The following is a 22,035-nucleotide window of genomic DNA, read 5'->3' on the forward strand; positions in this document are numbered from 1 at the left end:
CATTGAATTTCCCCACCCGGAGACATCACTACGACTCTTCCGGTGTTGTCTGCAGTTAGATGGTCAGAAACACAAATATCGTTATTGATGTTAGTTGCAATACGGTACGGACATGAAAACAATCTCCGGTTGGAAGCATCTAATTCGAATCGGGCTTTCTCCTTTCCCGTTTTTCCTAGCTTTAAAATACCTCTGACAGATTTTTCTGTAATTGGGAAAGTCTCGGCATTCTCTTGAAATCCCACTAAAATATCATCATTGGCAGTTAAATGAATCCCTAAAGGTAAATACGGACGAAGGTTGGTCAAGTTGCGGAGCTGGCTGTCAGTTGTCAAACATTTTATGTGATGATCACCGTAAAGCGTTAAAATCACTGCGCTGTCCTTCTTGCGCTTTGAAATGTCGTAAACTTTTATGCTATCTATAGTTTCGACTAATCGCATATCATTCTCGAGCTTAACCTTTTGTAGAATCTTTTCACTTGTATTGTGTATCCAGAACGTGCCCGTGTCGTCTGCTGATATCCCAACAATAGCGGGCAATTCAGTCAAATACGAATGATTAACATTGATTTCCATGATGGCCAAAATAACTTACTCTTTACTATTCCAAGATGTGTATGAATTCAAATCCAAATAAATTGAAATATTGACTGGAACGACGGATGTCCCAACATATATAAAGTTCAAGATATGGTAGTTAGTCCATGTCTAACAACAGTACACATGAATATACTAGTTCTACGTCCCTTAATAACGTCTAGAACATTCAACTCTAACCGAATTAGTACAGTTAGGTAATCCACAGGTGGACATGCAAATATGGAAAGTATCACGCCTGCTTCTGCTAAATAACTACCATGAAATTAAAATAATTGATCTTAATACAACACGCATTGTACAATACTGTTTATATAACACTCGACAACATTGTTACTGTTTAAATACATGTTATTATTTCTCATAATTGTTTCTTATCCTCGTTTTATGGTAGACACTATAAAATACATGTACACGTCAATCTATCACAAATGTAGTTAAATGTCTTCAATAAAATCCCCTACAAAACGAAGGAAATAAATGTTCTATTTTTAAAATTATATAGTTATATAGACGGTAGGGGAATTCCATATTTGATTTAAACGATAGTAAACAACTAAACGAGGAAAAATACACACGTTGACTGACGGATGCTGATTTCTATAGTACTTTACGTTATCAGTTTGATTAAGTTTCAGGCGGTCAGATGAAGTATATTTATACCTTTATCCATTATATGCAATGAAATATGAAAAAAAAAAAAAAAAAAAAACGCTTACCATTAATACATGTGAAGTGTCTGTGCTTTATGTCCAGTGGCGGATCTGGATGGGGGTGGTGGTTGTTGGCACAACTCCCATTTATTCGAAAATTTGTAATTTTCATGTGTCAAATTGTCAAAAAATGGCAAATAATATCCTAGCACTTCCTTTTTTCTGAGGGTTCCAGACACCCCTCCTTGTTAAAATGTCTGCGTCTGCCCTTGATTTATATTGAAGGGCGAGATGAATTATACGGTTGTATTTTAAAAGGAAACGGGGTACTCTCGTCAGTCTTAATTTTCGCTTGTCCGCTACACTACACCTTCTTATCAACTATACATTATACATAACAAATACAGGAGACGCGAACAATGAAATCTGTGAAGATTAACAAGTAATCTAAAGGCTAAGACTGTTAACAAATGGACGCAACAATGACGCAAACACTCCGGTCTCTGGATAATATACACTAATTTACCAAAAGACCCAAGAATAGTTCCCAATGACCCAAATTAAGAAGTCAGATGATCAATGCCATTACAATCGTGGCGAGTTCTTTATGATTATACATGTCTGTATGTTTCTAGTAAGGAATGATAATGTTTGTAATAAAATACGTTTAAAGCACATTTTCCGAAAATGTAGCACCAACTAATAATTCATTATTATTGTTTATTCATTTCACTATAACATTCAATGATATTTAAAAACCATTTATAATGCAATGAAAGCATTTTAATCTTAAACGAATACATTTAGCATATTTCAAAACATATTATTGTTTTTGTGCTTAGTCATTTTGTTAAATTGTCGAATTGATTTTAAGCAGTGTTATGAGTATACATGTAACTACATGTACATGTATACAGTGTATTACTGTGTATCATTTTGTTCAAATTAAGTTTACAAACAGGGGCGGATCCAGGATTTTTGATGGGGGAGAGCACAGTTAAAACTTCGCCGAGCGGATCCAGGCGAAAATTTTTTTAAGGTTAAATTTTGAAATATTTTTCTAGAGTGGGTACAATGCAGATATCTTTTGTAGTAAAATTAGCGAAAAATTAAACTTTCAACCTAAATCCGCCTAAATCTACCCCTGACAACCCATGCTTTGCAAATTTTAGTTGGGGGGGAGGGAGGGGGGGATGAAATCCCTATGGATAAAACGACATTAAACGGTAAATCTTAATCTTTCTGAAAGTACATCTTTGTGTTTACGTGCACTCCCCGACCTCCCACTCCCCAAAAAAATAAAAATACTAATAAAAATAAATTAAATAAAATAAAATAAATTTTAAAAAAATCTTAGGGTCATACCATGTTGTATCCTTAGAGGCTGGACATCCCTTTCGTTTTCTTTTACAGCAAGCGTTCCTTCCAGCATTAACGTTTCCAAGTATTATCGACGAAGGAGAGCGACAGATACCTATAATGTCGAGTTAATCTTGGTGGTAGATTATTCAGTGTTCAGGTTGTAAGTAAGAGACGACCAACACTGTTACTGTACGATATCACAGGGCTTACTGTGATATTTTCTGTCTCGAATTTAAAACTGTCGTTATTCCGTATACTAAAAAAAAAAAAAACAAAACAAAACAAGACAGTATATAAAAATTCGCCAGATTTACTGAAAACAATACCCCGTTCATTCAAAGGGTCGATTGATTTCGGTTGTTGCTGAAATATAAACACAAATATTGCGCTTGCACAAAAAAAAAGTAATATCCGACATCCCATGCACCCTCTCTCCCTCCCTAAGGATAAAAATGGTCTGTGCCTTATCATACTTTTACAATCTGTAGCTGGATGGACATAAGTCAACAGAATAGAACAACAGCCATGGACAGAATAAACAGATATTATGCATTCCTTGTGAATGGGGTAGGTATTAGTTTAACGGAGCTACAATGTACCATTAATACTTATGGTGGGTGGGTGGTGTGGATGAAATACTTCGTTACATATGAATCTAAGAACTGTTGTTATCAATCTTTGACCTGATTACTGATTATTTTTCGCATTATTTTGTCCTAGACTTACCTTGACATTTTTAAATCAAATTTTAATCATGCCCTTTTGCCCTTTAGCTCATCCAACACTTTTGTATTACAGACTCCTGTTCCCTTCGTCTGAGCTTCGTCCGCCATTTACATCTAATGTTGATTCTTAAGAAATGATTGCAAAATCTGCTGGTTTTTTTTTTGGGTTAGTTTTAAGTTTATTTCGAATAGACCAACAATATGACAGTCAATTCTCATATTGGAATTTTTGTATCCAAACATGAAGTAAAGATTTCATCTCCGTCATTATATCTTTGAAATTAAAGAAGAAAATTAAGAACTAATAGATGACATTGAGGTTAAACTTTAGGAGATATATGTTAAGTTAATGTTATCGATTTTTTTTTGCGCGTAAAAGACACGGAGATGGTTTTAAAAAAGCAATAAAATGCAAATTTACACATGTTTATCATACAACCATTGTCGTTTATAGTTAGACATTAGATTCAAGAACCTACCCAGTGCCACATTTACAATTGGATTTGTGTATTCTGGAATCTACATATCAGAGGTAAGATATATCGGTTCCACGACAAACAAGTGATTTTGGGAGTTTTTATAGTAATCCTCAAAAATAACTTTTATAGGTAAAATTCAAGGGTGGCACAAATTAACCTGTGTTCATATTCATAGTCTATAATGTATTTAATCAAAGTTTTGCATACATGTTAAAGGTCCGTAAATCTGATTTTGCGGTCTTACACACGTAGTTTATAATTTGCTTCAATTAACGAAAAAAGGGTAACATACTATAGACGCTTTTGTGCTAACGTTGGGGTAGTCGGTGAGCATGCGTAGAACATGGTCAATATACACTTCCGCGAGGAAAATTCTTCTGTTCTACCCAAGCTCTACCTTGCGGAAGTGTATATTGAGCATGCTCACCAACTTACCACACAAGGGTCTATTCAATATTTACTTGTATTTGGTTATAAATACGGTTTTGTTGTTAATTTTCTTATATTTAATGGTGGAGCTCAAAATGTAAGGGTTGTAGAGCTCAAATTTTAAGGGTGGTGCAGCCCATCCTTGAAGAGCCTGTGGTGAACCTTGATCCTGAATCTTCTATCTTTCCTTCTTTGTAACCAGGAAATGTTGCTGTATTTATTTATAATTAATTTGTACAGACTTTTCTTGTTCTATTAATTTTATTGTCTCTCGGGTATTGTGAGGAGATGATGAATTAAGACATTGGTACACGTGCTTTCTCTGAATATTCATACATCTGTCCAAAGGCAAGAACTTGACTGCCTGGGTGGTTGTCTCATGAACATTTTACCATATCTTAAGGTAGATCATACCTAATATTTCTAGTACTTTCCTCAGTTTTTCTCAGGATGATCTTGAATGAGCACAAATAGAATTTTAATGTAAAAAAGAATAGGTAACCGAACTTAATTTCTAGATAATTTAGTCGTAATATAGAATTTATCATAAATTGATAAAAAAGAAACCTATCTGGCTGACATTCTCTCATATTTCAAAAAGAAAATTTGGGTGACCGAACTCTTTCTTGTAATATCAAAATGACAAAAATTCTTTTAACTTTTCCCGCCAATAACCCCCCTTTACGAGGGTTTATTTTTTATAGTTAACATTTGTTATTTTACCATACAAAGTAAAGCAAAATATTTTAAAACAATTTAATCATATTATTTTTTACATTATTTCATATATTGTTTGTTTATTATTGAATATATATAACCATAGGTCTGACCTTCCTCAAATTCACTGTGTTCTCACTTATAATCCATAAGGTAAAAAAAAAAAAACAAAACAAATCATCAAATGTGTCTGCCACGATTTAAATATTTGTTCTTCATGGCTATCAACACTAAATGAATGTCCAGTACATACAGAAAGGATTATAATTATTCTTTTAATTGACTCTCATTTGACATCTTAGCACACTCTTATCATGAGAAACTCGTCTTAATTTTTTTTTCAATAAGTAAGATTTGTGCCCGGAATTTTCTGCCTCGTTAATATCTGGAATAGTGTGTCTATAAATAATAGATAAACCCTTTTAAAGAGATCTCTTTTCAATGAAAGTAATTAGACTCAATACAAGTCGACTCGTACCTTATATGCACATTTTTTTTGGATCTTGAGAAGCTAGATACAAATGACGTGATTTGTGGTACATTTTCCTTCAAATATTGCTGTGAGACTGATCAGTTGGTTAGAAAAAAAGGTTTGAGAGGAGGTACATGTACATGTAATAATGCATTTGAATATGTCACCCGGTTTGGTTAATGTTTGACCTACACAATTTCTTTTTCTGTGTTTTTTAAAATTCAAATGTGAAATATTGATAAGAAATCCAGTGGCAGAACCCGAAATTCCGAATGGTTGCTGGGATCTGACAAACCTAAGAATGGTGCGCTCGTGTGTTTTTATTGCCATTCAAATGCTGGTTCTCTTAATTTCTCTTCCGTTGATTTTAATTTTATCTACCAATTAGTATTTGACCATATACTCCCATTTACCAGACCCGCCTACGACATACACCATACTCCAAATAACAGTGTTCTGTCTGCCAAGTTATATTTGATTTTCATTAACGACTTGATAAATAAACTAGAAAATAGTCGACAAGGTGCTCTCCTTCATCATCTTAATGACCAGTGCAAGCTGACGATATATCTCTTAACCAGTCGTTCATCGAGTCAACACATGATTAACATATGTGAAAGTTACAGCAAGAACTGGAGCTTCACTTTCTCAGCCGGGAAAAGTAGACTCTTACACTTCGGTAAACATCGGACCTGAACTCTTACGTCATAACGAACCTATTCCCAGTTCGACGTCAGCTAAACATGTAGGAATACCACTTGACTCTTCTTAGGATACCTTCAATAGAACTTCGAATCTGTACAAGAAACTACGCTCAACTGGTTTATCTGTTATACGACTTGGGATACACCACTCTGTTTTCAATCCGCTCCTTTGTGCTAAATTGATAACACAAGTGTGTTATTCAAAAGCTCTATATGGATGCGAACTTTGAGGAAAAAACTTACAAAAAACTGAATGGATTGTGTTAGAGCGTGCTCATCATTATATATGTAAAACATATATATGTGTTTACCACTTCTTGGTTGGATTAGTATTGAATCGTTTGTAAATGAGAGGAAATTGCTATTTTTGGCCGCCTTTGCAGTTTACCTGTTAGCGCTATATCCTTGCGAATTTTAACATTACGGAATAATGACAACATACACAGTGCTGGTAGTAAACAATTAGGCTTTGTTCCCGACGCCTGTCTGATTCTCTCTTGCATTATTTACAAACATTCCACAGACTGTTTGGGAAAAAAATGTGAAGGCATCAATCTACAGCACCGAACAAAGTGATTAGTTAGCAAGAATGGATAGTGACATGGACTTCGATGAGTCAAGGTCCTCCATAGCTCGATTAAACCTCATCCAGCTTGGAAAATAGCTTCCAAACACAAACACTTACGTAACCAGGCACAATTTCTTAATATCCGTATGTTGTTTAATTCGCATATCGGACAGTTTTCCTGAAATCCTCTGTGACCGCTGTTGTCTTAATTATGTTTACAAACTATGTTCCTCTTTAAACATGTCGTAGGTGTCTTTGTTTTGTAATACATGTATATCGATATACAGGTTCTTGTTTCAGAGCTTGTATGCCTTTTGTGATGAATAAAAGTGCTTAGTAAAGTGAATCCTTGCTAAGTATTATGTTCTGCAGTAGTGCAAGTATTGAATTTTGCGTGGCGTGTGTGACAGTCTTGCGCGGTATATAGCGTCAGGTATAATTTGTATGAATGTTGTGTGCGCGCGTGTGAGTACAAATGTTGTGTTCGGTGGTATGATCGAATATTTAACAGTTACTGTAATAGTTGATAATGTAGATATTTATGTGTGAATTAGTTGGTGATATGTATGTGCGAATGATAGCGTATAATATATTTTTCAATTTGTTTGTATATATGTTGTAATTTTCTATGTTACTCTCATTATGGAGGCTAAATAAAAGTACACATATACACCATACTCCAAATAACAGTTTGCCACATGATAATTCACATTTAGGTAATTTAAGGTTAAGAACACAACATTATGGATAGCTACGAAAGGAATAGTCGCTAGCCATTATACTTTTTTATTCCCCAAAAAAATAATTTCCGTGTCCTTTTTGCGGCATCAACGTTCAGGAACTTTCAAAAGCTGCCGTTTAAAATAACTGACGACGGACGAATTACAAGTCATGAAATATTTGATGTGAGCATGAATCCCACACAATTTCGATCAGCCCTTATAAGACAGAGTTTAATCGGTTTCCAGCAATTTGAACACATATATAACACAAGTGGATTTTTGTAAGGTCAGACATCGTATTTCCACGTTTTTCTTTTTTTTTCTGCCGAAAAATTAATCATTTAAAACAAATTGTATAATAATGTTTTACTTCACTTCTTGAATTGGGTTCGTGCTTTTATTCATGTAGTTTATTTTGTAAGAGAGGACAGTTTACAGGCGACTTTTAGTGGCGGCAATTTTTAATGTGTGTAGCAATAACGTGCACAACGTGAATTGTATTTTCGTATCATGTCATATTATGTCTTTTGAACAACAACCATTTTAACAAGAAAATAAACTAGTCTTTTAAAATGCTAAATGTTACATGTAAACACGTTAAACATTAATTATGCTAAAATCGGGCTCCTTTCTAGTCATCTGAGGATTCTTATTGGACTGAGAGAAATAAACTAGTAATGCCATCTGGTGAGACACAGATTGAAGCAGAAACAACATTAGCAGTTTTCAGTCATTGGATACAGAACAATACAGCTTCTCTATCCTACCCTGATCACAGCGTTCTGTTTACTAAGTAAGTTGATTATCAAAGCAAGAATAAATCTCATAAAATTGATTTCCGGTTCTGAATCTCGCTTTTAGAATCGATCCTTAACTTGATTATGTGCTTAAGACATAATGCTTTGCCAAAAGTAGAAATCTGGGTCTCAAAATTTGTTCGTGTTATAACAGACCATTGTAAAAGTAAAAACCGAAATTCCTACTGTATAAATGCGTTGAATGGTTTTAATATCCTATAGAAATCTTTATGCAGAGTATTAACAGTCTGGCATTGTGTGAACTGCATGTACATGCATATGCATTTGTCAATGAAACCTTAATTTAAAAGAGTAATCAAGGGAACCAATGTTAAGCGGTAATCAAAAGAATGTAATCCAGGGACAAAGACCAGACATGAAAAACAGACATACACAACAAAGAACATAAAGTAACTAAAATCATACATACAAAGTAACAAAAGTAAATGAGCAACTCGAACTCCACTAAAAACTGGGAGCATGGACCAGGTGCACCGGTAGGGTAAGCGTCCTCTGCTTTTCTAGAAACACCCGCCGAGTTGTTCATAAAAAGTCAAGTCCGGGGTAGACAAGCGAGGAAAGGAAAACTATGACCCGTTGAATAAATCAGTTTTCATGGTGCTGATGGATACACCATAACGATCCACGAGTTCATGATGACGACCATTAAACTTCTGTAGTGATGACTTCAATCTTGTAGCAACATAACCCTATTCCAGAAGCCTATTTGTTAGAGTTCTAGCGCGATACAAAAAGTCTGCGTAGTCCCGGCAAGCTCTGGCATAACGTATGAGTTGTGATATGAACACTCCATACGCAGGAGCCGAAGGGATGTTGCCACAGATGAAAGGAAAATTGACAATTCTGAATGAAAAGTCATCACGTTTGTCGTAAAGTTTGGTCAATAGTTTTCCTTTACCATCGATTTCTTAGTGTAGGTCAAGATATGAGGCTGACTTTACAGTGCCTGTAGTATCTTTTATCTCAAGTTCTTTTGGGTAGATGCGATGTATCAAATCCCCGAAATTAGGATTGCTTAAAGATAACACGTCATCTACATAGCGAAAACTGAGATTGAAGGATCTAGCCAAACAATATTCTTTCTTTCTGATCAGATCAGCTATAAAGTCAGCCTCATAAGAGTGAAGGAATAGGTCAGCTAGTAAAGGAGCACAATTTGTTCCCATTGGAATGCCGACTGTTTGTTGAAAAACACGTCCACCACACTGGACAAATATGTTGTCGATTAAAAATTCCAGGTGTACCATCTTTTTTGGAAAAACAACGATGTATAATGTTTTTAAGTCGGGATTTTAACTGAGTATGGGGAATAGAAGTATACAGTATCAAAGTATTAAAAGAATACCAGTAAAAAGTCTTAATAATTATTCTTAATTAACAATTTATTGTACATGTATACACTGATTTTAGGTATACATTAACGAAAAGCGGTTCTTCGTCAATATATGGTAAGTTTATCTTTCAGTTCATGTATATGCATTCACTATATATGCAATCACGTTTTTTGTATTGTATATCCGGATTTCAAAGATATAAAATGTGAATATTTTTGGTTTTGTTTTTTATATTTTCTGTAACCTTATAACGACAGTTTTTAAGATATAAGACATTGCCAAAGAACCATCGTATTTGCTTCAGTGTGTGTTGTAACTATCTAGCGACAATGAAGAGTTTAAAATCAAATCTGTCGTCGGATATGTTTTCCGGAAACTTTAATTTGCTTTGTGGCTAAACACTGGTAACCACAGAAATAGCTTCCGTAAGATACTTGTATATTGTAGAACGCTCTACTGTCATTTCTGGTATAAAGATTGGACGATACATGTGTATGTAACGTCCAATCTTAATACAGTTGTACATGTACATGTACATGTATTTGTATGGAAAATGCACTTAAATTTTTCTGTACATATAAAAGTTACTAATACAATGTAACTGTATCGCCCACCATCAATACTTCAAACATAATGAAGAATGGAGTCCTTCTAACAGTATTCAATGCGAGGTAAAGTCATAGATTGGAAGCACTGAGAGCTTGATTTCAGTCTGACAGGAAGTCACGTTTTTCGGAGCTTCTCATACAAAGTTTGGTATTTCGTATCTTCTTCACTCAAAAAGCGTTTACTATATGGTCTTCCATATAGTTATTTAAATTCAGATACTTTTTTTCGACATGCCATAGGAATATGACTTTCTGGCTTTTCGTCAATAAACGCCAAGAAGAGACAAGATGTCTAAAAAAAGCGACAAGATGGGAAAAATAGAGACAGGAAAATTTTTAAATTCATGTCTATCTATATTTTCAACTTCGTCCACTTACAGGTTTCACCTGCACCATATTATTTATTTATTAATTCAGCTATTTACATGTTCATGTACTGTGCTGCAATTTATAGGACAAGCTTATCTTGGTGCGATGTGTTCATCTTTAAGTCAATCCATTGTCAGAGACAACTTTAATTTTATCACGCAAACAGTAGCTGCTCATGAAATAGGACATAGGTAATTAGATACATGTACAAATGTACCAGTAATAGCGTTACACAGAGGGTAGCTGATCATGAAATAGTACATCGGTAATTAGATACATATATAAGTAAATGGCATAACACAGACGAAATATACGTGATGTATGTGACAATAAAACGAAGATACATGTTATTATTGTACATAACTTAAAAGAGTATGTATCAAGCGAGGATAACTTGTGTCAACAAACCAAAACACTACCGGAAACACCAAATAGGCAAAACAATTCACAGAAAATCGTTAGTTGAACGAATTCAAAACACACACACGTGCGCATAATTAATATGAAAAAAAAATGGTGGCATAGATGCTCCAGAATGTTGAATAGGTGTGGCTTCTTCCTGTTTAAGAGCTAGCTTATTCGATACAAGTCTAACAGTACACCCCAGAAGTTATACATATATGATTTAATTTTATTTGAAACAAGCCTTTTGATTGATCCAAAAAGGTTATAGAAAGTCTTGGAACTTTGGTGTCATTAACGTCGATTGGTCCGCACTCCGTGATTCTAATAATCTCCGAACAAAACAATGTTTTAACTATAAATCCATTATCAATATTTGAACTATAATCAGTTAGAACTTATAAATTATGAGGAATGTTTCTAAATTTTGAACAGGTTATTCAATAACACGGCATGGGCCAGTTTACCCTCTTCACTAACCGCTTTGCAGTTTAGTAGTGTAAAATGCCGCAAACCAGGTTATTTCGTATAACCTGTTAAAAATTAGAAACATTCCTTAACTGGTCTAATGATGTACAGTAACATTATATGGTAGGTGTGTGTTTACCTATGTTATCATTTTCATCATTCCTGAATATTATATGAAAGTGAATGTGATCTAAACAAAGTGTAGGTGCCTTGTTGTATACGTTGATACATGTCAAAATAAAACCAAATAAAAAACAATTTGAAAACGATTTAAATCAAGTCAATTGGGAAAATATAACGATTAAAAACGATATAAATGATGTTGTTTATGAATTCTCGGAGAAAATTATGAATATCGCTGAAAAAAACATATCAAACAAAATAAAGTCCATTCCCAAGATCCACCGTGGATGACTTCCCGTATAAAAAAGTTAATTCGCAGACGTAAGCGTTTACACAACAAAGCTAAACATAACAATACTATAGAATCATTGGACCGTTTTAGGGCAGCGAGAAACGAATGTGTCAACGCTGTTAAATTAGCTAAAGAAGACTATATGAACAAACAAATTGAAATACTTGAAAATCCAACTACCACTGTAAAAAATTGGTGGAAAATATTGAGGAACTTATCAGGGGCGCCTAAGAAATCCTCTAACTATCCTCCCTTATTAATAAATGACAAATTTATAGAAAATGACCGAGATAAGGCAAATAATTTCAATTTGTACTTTAGCCAACAAGCTCGAGTCGACGACTCTGAAGCGACATTACCCGACATGCCTCCAGACACTGTCCATTTACTAAGTAATATTAATATAACAGAGCAAGAAGTATTTGATCATTTGGGTGCATTAGATATATCAAAGGCAACTTGTCCAGATAATATAAGCGCCAGAATTCTAAAAATGGGCGCAAGAGAACTCTCTGTTCCCCTTGCTCGTATTTTTAATAAGTCCATACAGTCAAGTTCATTCCCAAATAGTTGGAAAATTGCCAATATTATACCAGTATTTAAGAGTGGAGATAGGGAGTTGCTGAACAACTACAGACCGATCGCTCTTCTCCCAATATTAGGTAAAGTCATGGAGAAATGCGTCTTTAAACATTTTATACTTTATAAGTAGAAATAATCTTATAACTAGTGTACAGTCTGGCTTTAAACCTGGCGACTCTACAACTAACTAACTATTACACTTAACAGAATTGTTTGGTAAAGCGTTAGATGCAGGGAAAGAAATTCGAGTAGTTTTTTGTGACATAAGCAAAGCGTTTGATCGAGTCTGGCACGAAGGTCTCATTTTCAAACTGAGAGCAATTGGCGTACGTGGTAGTCTTTTAAAATGGTTCATGAGTTATTTATCGAATATGACGCAAAAAGTTGTTATATCTGGACAGTCATCTGATAGTTTTAATATAGAAGCAGGAGTTCCCCAAGGATCAATACTTGGGCCCCTTCTATTCTTAGTATATATATAAATGACATTGTCCGTGATATATTATGCAATATAAGATTGTTTGCAGACGACACTTCATTATTTATAGTTGTTGAAAACCCATATGCAGCATCTGAATTACTTAATACTGATGTTTAGAAAATTCATCAGTGGTCTAAACGATGGCTTGTAAACTTCAATCCAAAAAAGACGGAAATTATGACCATCTCCCGTAAGACTAGTAAGCCACACCATCCCCCTATATATATGAACGATGAATTGATAAAAGAAGTCGAAACCCATAAGCATCTTGGTTTAACTGTTAGTGAAGACGGTACTTGGTGTTCACATATATACTCCTTAATAGATAAGGTTACCCCTCGTATTAATGTTCTAAGAAGTCTGAAGTTTAAATTAAAACGTAAAAATCTCCAAACCATTTACTTTAGCTTTATACGACCCATCTTGGAATATACGGACATAATTTGGGACAACATTCCTCAATATCTTGCTGATAAGCTAGAAAGTTTACAAATTGAGGTAGCCAGAATCGTTACTGGTGGAACAAAACTAGTGTCTAAGGCTAACCTTTATGAAGATACTGGTTGGAAACCACTCTCAGTAAGGCGTCAAAAGCACAAAATTCTAAAATTTCATGAAATGTTTCATAACAAAACACCCGAATATTTAAGTAGCTTAGTGCCCCGACAATTATTACAAATTCACAATTATAATACTAGACGGACTCACGACATTCAAACTGTTAATAGCAGAACGGCGTTTTATCAAAATTCATTCTTACCATCGGTTGTTCAATTGTGGAACGGACTCCCGGCTGAAGTTCGAGAAAACTGTTCCAAGCAATCTATTAGGAATCATCTTAACAAAAACATAAAATGTCCTCCTCGATACTACAACTTTGGAAAACAAACGCAAATCTCAAGTTCCTCATGCCAGACTAAGATTAAACTGCAGCGCTCTAAACGAACACTTCTTTAATCGGAATATTACTGATAATAAATTTTGTTCTTGTGGATCTGTAGAAAATAATAGACATTTCTTACTACAGTGTCCTAATTATACAGCTTTACGACAAAGAACTATAGGCACCTTTAGTAATTATAATACCAAAATTCTTCTTTTCAGTGATCCTTCGAAAAACGATCGCGAAAATGAAAATATTTTCGAACAAGTTACTGAGAGTAGACGGTTCGCTCTGTAGATGCTTAGCAACATTGCTTCACCACCCTAATATTTACGATTATGACTGCCTAGCTTTTTTACATGTAGTTAACTGCATTTATTATGTCTCCAATTGACCGGACTATAAACATAGCCATAGGTATACTTCTCACACAATCGCAGCAGTCAAAATTACTTTTTAACCTTAATTTAGCTGATTTTTGCATTGAAGTTGATATGTTCTTAATATATGATCACGATTTATTGATGTTATAATCACGTTCTATCTGATTTTTTTTCTGGGGGAGACGGATTAATATAAGGAAACTTGTTACCGAATCCCGATTTCTTATTTATGTTTTATATTCTGTGATGCATTTTCTAATAAAATATGGTTTACACTAAAATAAAACCAATGCACAATAAGCTCGGACAACAGATATTAATGAGATGAACAATGATATTCTTTTATCAAAATAGAAATAACCTACTACAAAATAACGATATTTATATTAAAATAACAATATAAACTATTTGTTTTTCTCAAATACTCATTGAAATGATTGATTGATTGATTGTTGCGATCATTTATGAAGAACCTTGAAACCCGGGCGTGCTTTGATATTACTAATCTAATGGTAACAGTCGTTTAACTAGTAAAGTTGGTCTTCTCCTTTCGTTAAATATTTGCTGATTCTAGTTTCCTACCTTAGTTATGTTTTTCTAACTTTATTTGTTGTTATTTCAGTCTAGGTGGCATACATGATGGAGACCAGAACCAGTGCAATAAAACAGCTTTCTACATAATGTCATCATCAAGTGGTGCTCAGCCCGGAGATATTGCCCGACATCCATGGATATTTTCATCGTGTTCTGTCATAGAAATGAAAACGGTTATAGACAAGCTCAATAAGTAAGTGTTTATTGGAAAAGTAAAAAGATTAACCTGAAATATAGAAGTACACTTTGTCTCCTTGATCAATGTACTCAAACAAACATTCAACGCAAATATATATGTACACATGTAACATTTCCGCTCTTCACTGATTATTTTCTAATTATTCAACAGTGTACCATCCACCATAAATTCCTAGTACCATTCACCATTGATTCCAGTATCATTCACCATTGATTCCCAGTGCCATTCACCATTGATTCCTAGTACCATTCACCATTGATTTCCAGTAACATTCACCATTGATTCCTACTAACAATCACCATTGATTCCCAGTACCATTCACCATGATTACCAGTATTATCCACCATTGACTCCCAGTATCATTCACCATTGATTCCCAGTACCATTCACCATTAATTCCCAGTACCATTTACCATTGATTCCCAGTACCATTAAATTATTATATCATGGACTATATTTCACGAAAAACGTCTTCATCCTTAAAACTATTGTTTTAACTTAATCACCATAGAATTGGAAGTTAACTCCCTAAAGGACTTTCAACGCCGTTTGGCCTTAATTTTTCAAAGTAACTTTTAAAAAAACAAAATTACAGAAACAGATACTGGCTATGTCAGCCGACTGTTCCAAATTCTATCGCATGTTCCTCAACCCGTAGAATCATTATCATATCACTGTAATGAGACGATACGATAATTAAATGTTTTCTACTCGATATTGAATATGTTGCGGTGTATATGTACATGATGTGATAATGACGTGTCAACCTTTTGAATTGCTTCAAACTTCAATCTCATATTCTATAAAGGAACTTTCATTGGCCTTCTTGGCTCTCTTAACAATTGTTTTTAACCTTTTTTCATGGATTAAATTAACGAAAAAAGTAGAAAGACACTAATACGAATAAATTCACAATTAAATTGAAATACTAAATTGTGAAAACTTGTGATCTTGTCTAGATCTAGCTTTGAGAAATCAATGTGCAGCTAACTCTAAACATGTTTTATTTATTCAGTAACAGACACAATTGTCTATTGGTCACTTCGTCACAAAACGTGATATCAACGTCACAGTACATATCTCGTCCTATTGGTCAAGAGTTTAATATCGACCAACAATGTCAGATGATATTTGGACACTCGTCATATGCTTACAGAGTCAGTAAAGTATCAAGCTTTATGAAATGTACACAGCCAAATGTACTTCATATGATAATCTCATGGTGCTCGATTCATATGATTATCATATGGTACAAATCATATGATATTCAAATGATACTTTACATCTGTACATTTGATAGTCATATGATTCTCATATGTTAAGTTTAGCTTAAAACATGAAAATTATATGTTTGTTAAACCTGAAATATATGATTACCATATGCTCGATTAATATGATGCAAACTACATGATTCTCATGTGTGGCACATTTGGCTGTGTAATGCCAACATTATTGTCATTGGAATGAATTACATGTTTTTCTTGCTTTTCTTCTTGTTTATATAAATTTTATAGTGAAAGTTCTTCCTTATCTTATATAAAGACATGAATAGACGCTATTTACAATAGAAATAAGGAAAAACCAATCCTTATTTGCAATTACGACGTAAAAGGAAAAACAACATTATATTTACAAATTGCATTATTTTAATTACTTCAATTTAACAAATGAGAAAAAAGAAGTATAAGTTAAAGCAATTTTCAAAAGAACGATTGCAATTTTGACACTCCACATGAAATACTAAATCTATTCCTCAATCATGGAGAATTTTATTTGAAAAGGCGCTAATAAGATGATCTTTAAACTTACACTTTTCTCATGACTATGTTGGGTTTAACTAAGGTTTCAATTTGCAGGTAGCATTCCGCTCTTAGAATCCTTAAAACAGTACGGACATAAACCAATCACGAGTTTCTTCTTCTATGTCTATCTTGAATAATTGCTACATGTAATTAAACGTGATTTACACTGACATCCTTCTGTACGTTGCAGGCTTCATACAAGAGAGATTTCCGCTCGATCTGTACTGGCCTCTGGTGCTCCACAGGAGGTAACCAACTGACTCTCGTTCTGCCTGCTGAAGGTACTACATGTGGTTCCCAACAGGTCAGTCATGGGTAATAACAGAGGTTTGATCGTAAATTCTCACAAAAAGAGACTGAAACTATAGTCCGCCGTATATTTCTCCCTTCGTTTAGCTTGTTTTCTCTTTGACATAGTCCCCGTTTTCACGTACTTTACTCCCTCCTTTTAACGTAAAGGCATTTTCGGTCATATGCAGTTTTATACGTATGTTATATGTCCTATTAAATGCATTTATATGCATACATGACGTTAATGAAGTCCAACCAAACAAGACCAAATTGTAGACGTGATGGCAAACACAATGTAGATAACACACTAACTTTCTACCCGATAACGTTTTGAAATGTTTTTATTTGGCACAGGCAGCCAGCGTTAAAAAAACAGGCGACTCTTACCATATCAGTGCATCTAGTGTATGTTGTTTCCTTGTCGCTTGTGTTGTGAGGTTTTAATTCCACTTTAAACATGAAGGCTGATACGAATATTTGGATGTGTCCTCTAGATACATATGAGATCAGTTCTAACCTCTCAGAGGAACTGTTAAAAGAGCCGGCTCTAGGACAGTTCTTAAAGTGTCATAGAATAGTTCTACACCCAGCTCTTATGACAGTCTTATTAGCAGAACTGGCCCTACGAGAACGGTATTACTACTAGGGCAGCACTTCTGACAAATGTGGTAAGGCTGGCTCTACGAGATCAGTTCTACTACTAGGGCTACTCATCTGACAGATGTCATATCTGTCAAGGCTGGCTGTACGAGAACAGTTCTACGTGTAAATCTGACTCTGCTAGAACTGTCAGAAGAGCTGGCTAAAGAACTGTCCGAGAACTGTTTTACATGTAAATATATCATAGAACTGTTTTGCTGACAATATAACTCAGTAACGGAATAACAATTAAGTATAAGCACTTCATAAAATATATATCCACTTATGTATAATTGTGTATAATGGTGGTGTCAAATTTCATTTAATAACACAGTTGAACATTTCATAGTCATTCTGACACAATTACATTATAGGGAAGTAACTAGTCAAGGTTGTTACACTGTCCTTATTATGGATCTGTTAAGTAGTATTCAAAAACATCGTTTATGTCTGTTTTAAAAGCCCACTAGAGCTTGTATTGTTATGTTTCATATGTACCGACTTTAAATAAAGACTTTGAACTTTGAAAAGTTTGGATTGAAAAAGGGTAGCAGACATCACCAATTTTAATGAAAAAAAAAAAAAAAAAAAAAATAAAAATATAAAACACTGATACAAAACATGCTTGCAGTAACTGAACTTATTGAACAAAGTGTATACATGATGTAATGCTTTAACAAATATTAATGTTTTTTTATTCATTCTAGTGGTGTTCTGGTTATGCGTGTGTTAGTGATCTGAATGCTCCGAGAAGTACAGGTAAACGAATACATATTATCCTGTAGTTCGTGATAAAACTACCAGTGATTGGTCGACAGACCTTATAAAAACATTTACAAAAAAAAAAAAAAAAAAAAAAAACATAAACAAAAACAAAAACAACAAACAAAACAAAAACAACAAAAAAAAAAAAACAAAACAAAAAAAAAAAAAATAATAATAAAAAAAAAAAAGAAAGCAAAAACAAAACAAATGAGCATTATTATATTCAACTAGACTGAATACCTCAGCTTGACTCAAACTATATTTATTTAGCATGATTAAACTGTAAAAATTTGTTTGTAGAAAATCATTGGAAATCATTGAAGGTCTTATCAAAATAATCATTTCAGCCATTGTAAATTGTATCCATGAAATATTTTATTTGTTTGTAATAATTTTCAAGATTTTAGATGAAAAGAAGTACGAGAAGTTTATCCATTCAAGAACAATAACTCTAATTAAGAGTAATCTTACAATTTTAAAATTAATTTTAAGCCATAGAAGAACTTAAAGTCACATTTATTTCTATTTATATCTCTTTAGTCCATTTTGGTTACGTCTACCACAGTGTTTTATATATAAAATGTTTGTTTTCAGTGCGCTTTAATTGAATTTTCATTCAACGAAGCACATTAAGAATGAATTTGAACTTATCCTTTAGAAGAGGACACTGGACGGCGGACATAAAGTGATTGTAATAGCTCACGCTGACCATCAGTCAAAGATGTAGACATGAATTTGCGACTCCGTTTACAAGATCAAATAGAAGAATGCAGATAATTCATGTCATGTCATGTTTGTCCTATTTTTAAAATTTTTATCCTATTTGTTTCAATAAATGACACCTGAATATACGTAATGTATATACGAATACATAGGCGTAACTGTCGTTCTTACAAAGCTTTGAAAAGTTTTACCATCTGACAACTTCACTTATCCTATATCAATATATTATTTTAGAAAACTGTACCCATGGTGATACTCCATTCGCCGCCATCAGTGGCAAGACTTGTATTCAGTACATTCAGGAGCAACCATGGCAATGTTACAGCGACTCTGTGTTTGATGTTTGTTGTCAGTCGTGTCTGAACAGTAGAATTCAAAACCAAGGTATCTAATCTGTGACCGATGCAGATGTGACTTATTTAATGTCGTTTTAAGTTCTATAGTCGTTAGTCATCACTTATCAGTTTGATAGTATTATATGATAATTATTTAACCATACACTTTGGATTGTGATTCATTTCTTTTTATTTGATATACCCATCAGCGTCTTTTAAATTGTTGTCATGATGAAAAGAAAAAAAAAGAAGAAAAGAATCCAAAGGCTTGCCAATAATAAGCAGTTGTAGATAGTTTACTATTATTTCACTTTGGATATTGCTTTAAAATCATATATCATGGGTTCATGGAAGTTCTATTGTTATATGTGTGTAGTATATGGTTCCAACTTTTCCCTGTTTTGTTACTTATTTTGTTATTTAGAACTTTGGTTTTTATACCTGCATTCATTTAACCTTTCTTATTATGTGATTCATTCTGTTTTTCAACAAATTATTCTATAAATAATTTTTAAAATAATTTTTGCCTGTTGTACAAATTGTAGACTGTATCTATGGTGATGTCGGTGACTGTTCTTCATTGTCTCCCAGTGACTGTTATTCTGTTGCTTTAGAACATCAATGTTGTGGATTCTGTAACAAACATAAAACTAATAAGCCTGGTAATTTGAAACGATATAATTATTTTCTTGGTGATGGTGGTGCAGTTAAGACGATTAAATAGCATTTATATAATGTTCAAATCCAGATAAAGGAAAAGAAAGACACATTTTACACATTCATATCATAGTGATGGTGGTAGATTATGCCAATATTGTTTTCTAATTTGTTTGGATTTGCGATCTATAACTGATGCTATTTACTCAATACCACTTTCCTACATTTTCAGTACATGACTCTAGCACTGAAGGTTAACATAATGTTAAACTAACAGTAAAACATTCATCAATGAATATCAAGGTTTCATTTGTGGTGAAAGAAACTAAAATAATTACAAAAAGACAAACAAACGAACAAACAAAAACAAAAATTATATAACTCTGTGATTTTTTATAATTTTGATTTTATATATTGTATGCTTATAAATTCATAATTCATGCTTGTTTTCATCATATGATATAACACTGTTAATTGAACACTATGGGAAACGGAAAGCTTCACTAAACCACACATCTTAAGCAAAAATAAAAATACGACAATTAATAAATTGCTTATATTAAATTTGTAAAATTTGTTTAGAATATTATTGTTCTTTTAAGGTTGTATGTACGGTGATCATGTAGCTGGATGCCAAAGAAATTTATGTCCATACTATGTAAATATAACACTATGTTGTTCAACGTGTAGTGATTTTTTAACTACATTATCTCCGACGACTCTCACTCCGTTATCGACGAGAACGACGAAACCGAATACTGTATGGACTTCATCAAAAACAACGCAAACAAATTCAAGAACGACCACACCTCATTCCATTATATCAGAGAAGTCGACTGCAAGTACTATAATAACTACACTACCAAGAACGGTTTTAACACAACAAACGGATTTTACACCTAAAACGTCAGTTCCAACCAACATAGGAACTTCAACATCCAAACCATCAACAATTACGACATTCCGAACAACAATACCAAAAGCAACAAAAACTACAACAAAACCAACAACGACGAATCCTCTACCAAGACCACCAACTACAACAATCATGTCAACATCTGAAACATCAAATCTTCCATTTACTACAACTAATCCTCCGTCATCAACAATTCCTCCTTCAACCACTTCTACAATTAAATCAACAATCCCCCCGTCTGCAACCTTCACTCCACCACCAACGCTTCCAACAATGAGTTCTCAACCAAGACCATCTCCAGCGACCACGTCTTCAAATAAAACAACAATCCCATCATCAACAACCTTAACTCCACCACCAACACCTACCCGAACAACAATGTCTACAACTACTCCTAGTCATTCAGACACAGCTATAACTTCAACAACTCCTCCTCCTACTGAATCACCATTTACATTTCCAAGTACAACGACGACGGTGACAAATTCAACATCAATGTCAATTGGAACAACCGAAGATGACGTGACGATAATTGACGAACCAAACAGTAAATTTCCTTCAGGAGCTGGAATTGTATCCAAAAAAGAAGGTATGGGATTCTTATCATTTTATTGATGATTTTATGATCGATGCATTCCGTTTAAATTTTCCTATATATTTTGTCCTATTGTATGAGTCACTGGGGACCTGATTGAATTTTATTCGTTTTCATTATATGAAACTGATACATTTGTATACGCTTTAAACTGTTTTAATTGAAGTTTACTTGCGTACATTTGCTATTTTTAAGACCACAAAATATAAAGAAAATACCCTTAAAATGCACAACCGTCACCATGACCTTATACTATGGATTGTACATCGTCACAATGGTTCAACACGTTAGGTGTAGTTTTATTTTACTTCCTTGGGTGCCGATGCCGCTTTGACTATCTCGGTAA

At 33.9% G+C, this 22,035-nt stretch overlaps 1 protein-coding gene across 1 annotated transcript in view; it reads left to right on the plus strand.

Moving 5' to 3' along the window:
* The window catches only part of LOC148599186 (uncharacterized), a 36,525-nt gene that overhangs the window by 10,562 nt on the left and 3,928 nt on the right, over positions 1-22,035 (plus strand). The window contains exons 6-18 of the mRNA XM_088558445.1: positions 2,666-2,774; positions 3,103-3,181; positions 3,794-3,871; positions 8,066-8,223; positions 9,659-9,696; positions 10,645-10,750; positions 14,796-14,960; positions 15,982-16,123; positions 16,959-17,072; positions 18,406-18,457; positions 19,421-19,570; positions 20,067-20,183; positions 20,781-21,683. Of these exons, the coding sequence (XP_088414571.1) occupies positions 2,666-2,774; positions 3,103-3,181; positions 3,794-3,871; positions 8,066-8,223; positions 9,659-9,696; positions 10,645-10,750; positions 14,796-14,960; positions 15,982-16,123; positions 16,959-17,072; positions 18,406-18,457; positions 19,421-19,570; positions 20,067-20,183; positions 20,781-21,683 (2,211 nt within the window). The remainder of the gene's footprint in view (positions 1-2,665; positions 2,775-3,102; positions 3,182-3,793; positions 3,872-8,065; positions 8,224-9,658; positions 9,697-10,644; positions 10,751-14,795; positions 14,961-15,981; positions 16,124-16,958; positions 17,073-18,405; positions 18,458-19,420; positions 19,571-20,066; positions 20,184-20,780; positions 21,684-22,035) is intronic.

The sequence above is a fragment of the Perna viridis genome, chromosome 13, assembly GCF_037379345.1.
Source record: "Perna viridis isolate PV_CMFRI_1.1 ecotype Kerala chromosome 13, ASM3737934v1, whole genome shotgun sequence".
Taxonomy (NCBI): domain Eukaryota; kingdom Metazoa; phylum Mollusca; class Bivalvia; order Mytilida; family Mytilidae; genus Perna; species Perna viridis.